Below are 8513 nucleotides of genomic sequence, written 5' to 3'. Positions count from 1 at the left end.
TGGCACAGGAGTGTTATATGAGAAGAACAGGAAAGAATGTTTTTATTTCATATCAAACCTCTGTTGTATTCAATGTAAGCCTGGTATATACCAGAATGTTTGGCCCAACTTCTTTCCCCTACCAAGCTGGCATGCAGCGATTGCTAATACTTGTTAGTCACTCCAGTGCTGGATAGCATCATAAGTAGAAATCTCACAGTGTCGGTCTTGTTAGCATGGTGTCCCAAAACGAAAGGAGCAGAATACAGAACTGCAGAGATGGAATTATATAAAAGAAATGAAACACCTTACAAAATTTGCAAGGGGCTGTCAAACAACGCTTAGACAAAGTCCATGAAAAATAAAACTCACAGAGTAAGATTTCATAATTAAAGTTCATTTATTTCTCCACTTTTTTCCTTAATACAAAGCTTTGGCATCAGCAAATTTTATGAAAAAATAGAATGTACTAAATAAATGCTTGTGCTGCATGATCGATAAATGATGCATAAAAATAGGTGTCTCTCTCCAAGGCAATCGTCCGGAAAGCATTTCTTCAATACCATTCTGCTCTGTGGGGCAGAAAAAAAAAGTACAAATAGTTATCTTAAAGTTAATATTGCCAATACTTAAAAAAAAAAGTTAGTGAGAAATGATTAATTATACAAGGCTAGAGCATTAAGAGGTCAGTACTCGTTACATCATTCTTACAGGATCAGTAAAACTGACAATATGACCAGAGGTTTGAGCAAGTTTTGAGGAAACTCCATCTGCAAATGAAAACTTTCTCTAAGTAGTGCTGTCCAACACTTCAACTTTTGGGACTTGAAAACACAGGTATGCAGTCATTTCTGGTCATTGCCTAAGAAACAAAGTGGGATTTTTTTTTTCCTCCTTTAAATCACTACCTAAATCATTTAATACTAACAGTCCATAAATACTATGAGACCGAGAGAAAGCAGTTGCCCCTTTATTATCACTTAGACAATGTTTAGTTTTATCAGGAACTGTTTAAAAATACATATTTGTGTGTACACACACGTATATATGCAGATAAATATGTGTATATACACAACTCCAGAACTATTGCCCTGAACAAGTGTGTTTAAGCTATGGGAACAACATTGAAAGAAAGGATCAGGACAAGTTTTTAGGTTAGTTTTATAAAATATTTGGCACCTGTTAGTTGTATCAGCCTATTACATGGCCTTATTCTTGCAAATGTCTTTTTCTGGCAAGAAAAAACCCTCAGCTTCCTCTTAAAACGTCATAACAGATGTAGGGTATGTCAGCATTGCTTTTTATATGGAGAAGCACAGCATAAAAAGCAGGTATGCTATTATATTTAATGGATATCACTGTGAGAGCTGCCACATAGTTGGCATGATATTCAGCACGGAAAGTGCTTTGTCTGGCACTGGTGAACACAAAGTTTCAGTGAACCAACAAGTTAGTGGCATGCACACATTCTGCACTGTCTAAAATGAGTAGCGGAACCTAGCAGCAGTTGGGGAGGCCACTTAAATCTCAAAGGATTCAGTCAAAAAGCTGTTAAGTTAAAGGCTACAGCTAGATAGCTGTTATCTATAGAAGCTTTTTTTTTTTTTTTTCTTAACAGCTCTGGTTTCTGCTATTGGCGGTTTTCTTGAGTGTCTCAAGCATGTATATACTCTTATTTTCATTCTTATCACTGTCGAAAGCAGCTCTCATTACATCAGTGTACTCTTTTTTTCTATTAAGGGAGCATCACTGTGAAAACACTTCTCGGGAAGCCCTGACGCTGTGAGAAGCAGCTTGCCCTTTCAGTAAAAATAGAGCAGAGCTGATTGAGCAACAGACAACAAAAAGAAGAGCTGCAATGGAAAGGAGAAATGCAGTTCCTGTGAGTACCCATAGCTGGATGAACTACATGGATACTACACAGACTACAACTCCTTTGTCTTCTTCCTAACGATGTGCCCAGGAACACAGATATTCCTGTTTTGCATAAACACAACTCATCTTGCTCCATGCTTTCTCAAGCTATTCTGCAGTGCAGATTAGCAGTGTTCAGCTACAGTGCCAACTTGCACACAGATAGTTGCAGTTTCAGGATTTTGACATATGAGAAAAGCAACCAGAATATTTGATTAGGCTATTTGAAATTTTAAAACTTTTCTCCATTAATTCCTTTTGGAATTAGCATCTGAAAAGAGGAGAAAAATGAAGATTTGCAGATTAGTAGTAAACAAAGATTCCTGATAAACAAAACCTTGAAGACCTGAACTTATTATAACCCTTTCCTGAAGACGAGCTTGAGACTGTCCAAAAATTTTACACTGGAGACTACTAGACATGTTTCCATCCTGTTGAGAAGGACACCTTATACTTTGAGGGTCATAGTGTTAAAAAAAAAAAAAAAAAGAAAAAAAAAAGCTCTCATCTCAAAAAAACAAAAAGTGGAAATTATGTTTATAAAGCTACATTTCCATGCTGTACAGGAGAGATAGCCTCGTTGAATATATCTATATATCTATATAATGAGTCCAGATGTTTTTTACATCTAAAAGGAAAACAATTAGATGTACCTAGCTAATGTATCTGCAGAACAGATTTATACTTGCCCACACATAGAATTACAAATAAAAAAAAAGAAAGTCATGTGCTAGAGTAATTTCTTGTCCAGCCTGTCCAAAGGAAGGCAGTGGAGGGAGCCCATAAAAATTAAGAATGCTTGGACACTGAAGTACTCCTTTGAATGCAATTCTTAAGCATATAAAAGGAAAGGTCAGAAGACTGGTCTGCTATATCCATATAAGATAGAAGAAATGGGAGTGTATGCACTGCTTATTTCTCTCCCTCTCCTATCAGTAAAAAGATAGTTTTAAATCTAAAAAAACACCTTTTTTTCTGTTTCTGGAAGTGTGCAAACTAAAAAAAAAATATATTTTTTCATAATATGAAACAGCTAAGAAATTGAAGTGGAAACTGTCAGAGGTGACTGATGGTAGTAATTTCTGGTTCTGCTAGGTGAATTTTGAACATGGGGATTCAATGACAAATCTAACGTTTACTTAAGACTATTGATCAAAAAACAGTTTTTATTTTTCACCCTCCCACGTCTCCACGTTGCAAGATTTCCAATCAGACAATTCAGCTAAATATACGTTCAGATGGAGTTTAGACGTTACCCAAGAACCTACTGTTAACAGAGACTTAAGATTTGAGAAAAGCAGGAAAGGCATTTGATATTTTGAAAAAAATGCATTTTTTTCCTTCTCTTATTCATGATATTTCTTGCCTGTGATACACACCCACCAGAAACAAATAGAAACATCTAAATATTTACTTACTCATTAGCATTCAAGCTAGCTGTGGCTTTGATGATCATGTAGCAGAGTGTTAGGGCACTGAGGAGGCCAAAACTGGCAATAATAAACCATTCTTCTGTTGACAAAGGAAAGGGAGGAAATCACTCGTGGGAGAAGGCTTATGTCAAAGCGATGCCAATATTTCCCTCAAACACCACTGGCGGAAGGCAAGAGGCTTCTAAGCCATGACTGGCACCAGGAAGTGAAGCAGAAGGAGGTTAGCCACAGTTACTGACTGGAGAAGGCTAGCAAAGAAGAAGTGGAGAGAGGTGTGGAAAACAAGCATGGCACAACAACATTTCCTGGCTGAGCCCCAGGGTTAGTGATAAAGAAAGATTACTTAACAATGTGAAGTGAAATGCAGGAACAAGGGGAAATGTAATGAAAACTCCGTCCGCCCCCAAGTCAGGAGGAGGACTGTCATGGTTGGTTTAGGTTTGCTAAGATGCATCTCTTCACATAAGCATGCCCAATATACTTTCACACTTCATTTGCGTCTTAACACACACTCCCCTCCACCCCCTGGCTCTGAATAAATGCTATAGAGTTACTTTTAAAAACAAAAAAAAGATAGGATCACTTATTCAACAGTAAAAACAAAACTAGAATTTTCCATTTAATAGACAGAAATACAACAGGAAAAATAATGTCAACGTTAGTATATAAATACAGACACATTAAAAAAAAACAACAGACAACTATTAAAGAATGTCCACTACTCAAAGTTCTCTCCCTTTGAGATTAATTTGGCACATCGTAATGGATAGGATACAAACGCTTTTGCTGAATATGGTTTTTGGTTTAACTCATATGCATCAAAGAATGCATGTGTCATCCGCAAAACCTGAACATCTGAACAGCCTTTTCTAAAGCTTTATTTTATAAACACTGTCAGAATGAACTGTTGCTGATATTTCTCGTTTTATCTTGGAATCCCATCTGCACAAGATACTTACACGACAGTTGGGAACAGACAGGAAAAACACCTTCTGTAAAATTAAGTAGTTAAAGTTTCTGTTAAACTACAGAGTTTTTCCACCCATGACAAAGAGCACACAAACATATCTGATGTCTGTTCAATGCATCTAAGAATGTGGCGAGTTACATGTTGAACACTGCAGGACAAAGTGAGTTACTGGTCTGGCAAAGAATCCAGATTTTGTATTTGGATTTTTTCTTCTCAGATCAAGACGTTTCTGGATATGGGCTATGTTTTTTGTGAGATGGTGTTCTTTTAGAAACACATTTACTTTGCTGCAGCATCTAAAGAGACGCTCTGTAATGGATTGTATCAATTATACTGCTTCTTTCATCAGTGGCAAGCACTGACTTCAAATCTAGATTATAGATGCACATAGGGAAAATACAAGGAGGAAATTAGACTGCATGAATTCTATTTTTGCAGTTAAGCCAGAAAAACAACCATTCATGCATTAAATCGAGACTCCACAGCATATGGAAAAATTATGCAGTTCCACACGTCCTGAATTTGTTACAGCGCTATCATACATTAAAACCCCCAGGTAAGATCCAGTCAGTGGACATTTCCCATGCTGTAAGCTTTTATACATTAGTAGTAGAACTTCAGGGACAGTTTTCTGAGGTCATAAACTGCTTGGACAATACTCAAATGTTGGTATATCAAATAAATATATTGTACGTTAATGTATACATATTTTAATTCACAAATTTTGTAAGAAAAAACATCTGCTAAAGGACATCAGAGTTCCAGTAGTAATGTTCACAGGGGAAAAAGTGTCTGCAGATAGAGTCATCAGCTAACATGTTTATATATGTATGAATTGTTGCATGTAAAGTATTCTGGAAAGGTAAATAACAGTTTTGGCAATCCAGCTTCTCAAACTGGTCACCAAATACAGGAGGATTACTTTGTCGCCTTTTTAGTTCATCCAGTGCTCTCTGTATGCAGCTCTAAATGGATATACTATTAATAATGAAAGCGTTGGCACTGCTGTGCGTTGAGTTCTCGGTTTCAATATGGAGCATACACAGAGACACGGAGGTCACCTCTGTCTCTGCAGGGAGATCTTTTATCATGGCCCTGCAACACAGGGCAACAGCAAAGCGAGTGCCATGTACCAGCGAATGCCTAGAAGTGTAATGGAAGCCAAAGAAAACTTACTTGTCACAGCAATGTTGATCTCTCCTGACCTTGGCGTTAGCTCTCCGTCCTGGGGAAGCTGTGACATCCCAGAGGTGCGCAGGGGCTCCAGGCTGAGAGAGCTGTCATTGGCAAAATCACCCAGTGCTGATCGTCTGTTAGCTGGCTGGCTTCTGGTGAGCCTTTCCATGTCAAAGGCCACGTTATCTGTACACGGCACATTTGGCTGAAAGACAAAGTGATCCTGGCATTAGAATGGTGAATGTTCTACACGTAGCAAACCCATAAATTGAGCAAAACCGCACAAAGACTTTATTCAGCTGCTGTGGCTACCCTCAGATCACGCAGGGGAGAAACACGTGAATTAGCAAGTCCTGTCTGAAGTTGCTGCTTCAGTTCCCTTTAAAGTGGAAAAAGAAGCAGTAAAGAATAGTAAAAATTCAAGAAAGGGACTCAAACATGCTGGCATCCTAGCCTGTAACTCATATGAGAAAGACAGGAAAACTTTTCCTTGAGGTTTTTCAAGTCTATTCTGTTGCAAATTGGTCAGCAAAAGCAGCCCTCTGAGATCCTATAAGCCAAGAGCTGCTTAATACACAACTAAGGAAAACCTACTGGCCTCAGCCAGGGCACACTGAGCAGCTTTGGGCATGACTTTCAATGTGTAAGCAAACCTGAGCGTGTCTACAGGAGACCACAACATGAACTAGAGGTTTACAGAGTAAACTTAGAAAGGAAAGGTTGAAAGAACTTGAGAAAAAGTGAGAGTACAGAGACCATAGCAGACTTTCAGTAGATTAAAAAAAAAAAATGGAAACATAACAGAATATTCTCAATGAGCAACCAGGGAAAAGAACAAAAAAAAAACCACTTTATCATCAGCAAAGAAATTGGTTAAAAAAAAAAAAAAAGAAAAAAAAGAAAAAAACCCACACCCTTCTGACTAGGGGTACTGGAGCACCCTACTCCCTTCCTCCCCTAGAATCATTCCTCATTCTCTGGGTCACAGGTATAGAAGTAAGAAAAGCTTTTAAGAGTCCAACTTACCACAATTCCCAGGGCCTTCAAAATGTTCAATTTACACATTGGACACGTACAGTGCTCATTAAGCCACGGATCCACACAGGCTTTGTGGAAAACATGCCTAGGAGAGCAGAGATGGCACATATACAACTTGCAAACCATTATATTATATAACGAGAACTGCTTTAACAAACTTCTAGATTGGTTCTTTAAGTCAGCAGAACAAATTCCAGAATTGTCAGTATTCTGTGCTAAAGGCAGTAAAAAAATCTAAAGCTCTTACTGCCCGTTACTACTAGTTCACTAGGAAGACACATTCAAAATGAGGATTTTTTTTTTCTTTTATCGTAGTTATAAGCAAGCATTTTGGCAGAATAACTAGGGTAATAAAGGCCTCATCATAACATTGTGTGAAGTCTCATCTCAGTTTCTATGCAAAAGCTGGCCATAAATTAGGTAGGAAGATAGATCCACCAGAAGTCAATTTTATTTGAAAGGTAGTGCAACCAACACAGACACACTTAGGTTTGATTTTGTAAGTGCTTTTATAATTAGCATGTCTAAGTGAAAGAAGAAACAAGATTTCAAAAGGCTTTTTCCTACATTTTTTCTTGTTATCTGTAAGGAAAACATGGCCTTTGTCATATGATGGTCATAGGAAACCAAAATCTTTCAAAGATAAAAAAAAGGGCAAAACAGCTTTTATTTGCACAGCAGGGAACTTTGCACTACAGAAGAGTCTGAATTGGCACCTACATGATTTGCAAAATCTTCAATCACATATATGAATATAAACCAACGTAAGGCCAAAGGACTACGCAGAGACCACAACAACATAACTAACTTAAAGGAATCATAGGAATTGTCATCCTTGCTTTTCAAAATGCAAAGAATTTTTCTGAGCATACTCAAGACAGAAATAGGTGTCATCAGATTTTCTACATGATGCAGATTTAGCAAACACTCATAGCCACCCAGCCTGAATAACTGTCTATAAAAAACCTAGACCTTTCATTTCTAGCAGCACTGGCTCCGGAACAAAAAGCCAGGAAGAGCAGGCAGACCCAACCAGGACATACAGGTGATCATGACAAAGATCAGCACTAATAAGAGCTGCTTAACCAGTGAAGAGCTGGGTTCTGAAAAGCACAGATGAAGAGGCAGCAGCAGAACAAGGTGTTCCTGACATCTTTTCGAAGCATTAGCACAGGCTGTAAGAGGTCACGCATGCCTCCATAGCAGCATAAAGTGGAGATGCTCTGCCTCTCCTCCTTGCTCTGTCTCAGTAAGCTTACTGTGGCTTATCGTGGGGGTTATAAAACCGAGAGCAAATGATGCACCTTAACAGATTATTCTCCTTTAAAATTTCTGAAGTGATGTGAGAGTAAGCCCTCCTGAAACTGTAAATAAACATAGAAAAAGGCTGTACATAATTATGTTTAGCTACTAAGGCTGATGGAGATTCTAAAGTATACCAACATTAAGTCTGTCAGCTTAACAACTATCTATCTTACCCGTACTAAGTGAAGATGCATAGACTTAGAGTGTCATATAATCAACAGAAGATGCACGGGGAGCAAAAGAACCTTGTTCAGCTGTATTGCAGATATTGCGGGAATAAAAACTTGAAAAATGAACATATTATTAGGCATGGAGGTATGCTGAAGCTGCAATTTGACAATATAACAGCATTTCATGCATTTCTACTGCTCTTACAGCGTAACTTCTGCCTTCCTGGCTGGTCAGCTAGGAAGCATGGCAAGCAGACCTCCCCGTCCCACAGTATACGTGCTCTGCTGAACACATCGGACTGCTTTGTCAAGCAAATTTAGCAATGTGTCCTTTAGCAATACAGCCGTCATGAAAAACAGGATATGTATACTGCTTACTGTTCAAGTAACTATGAAATACAAACTTCTACTGCTAATCGTTCTTGGGACATTCCCTTTAAAACAAAAAAGTAGGAAACTGTTTAGAAGTTCTGGGTGATAGAAAATGGTTTGAAATCTTCTGAAACACATAATGACGCTATTTTTCTA

At 38.1% G+C, this 8513-nt stretch overlaps 1 protein-coding gene across 2 annotated transcripts in view; it reads right to left on the bottom strand.

Moving 5' to 3' along the window:
- Positions 1 to 360: 360 nt before the first annotated feature.
- Positions 361 to 8513, bottom strand: part of RNF130 (ring finger protein 130) — a 40434-nt gene continuing 32281 nt past the window's right edge. Inside the window, exons 6-9 of one of the 2 annotated variants that reach the window (XM_082771424.1) lie at positions 6499 to 6595; positions 5473 to 5677; positions 3312 to 3405; positions 361 to 551 (exon numbers count right to left, since the gene is read on the bottom strand). In XM_082771424.1, coding sequence (XP_082627550.1) covers positions 536 to 551; positions 3312 to 3405; positions 5473 to 5677; positions 6499 to 6595 — 412 coding nt within the window. In that variant the 3' untranslated portion in view covers positions 361 to 535. Of the gene's footprint in view, positions 552 to 3311; positions 3406 to 3428; positions 3575 to 5472; positions 5678 to 6498; positions 6596 to 8513 lie in introns of those variants that run through there. The other variant, XM_082771425.1, reaches the window with a different exon arrangement.

The sequence above is a fragment of the Aythya marila genome, assembly GCF_965140915.1.
Source record: "Aythya marila genome assembly, chromosome: 14".
Lineage (NCBI taxonomy): Eukaryota > Metazoa > Chordata > Aves > Anseriformes > Anatidae > Aythya > Aythya marila.
The sequence above is the reverse complement of the archived record's forward strand: the minus strand, read 5'-3'. Positions and strand labels throughout refer to the sequence as shown.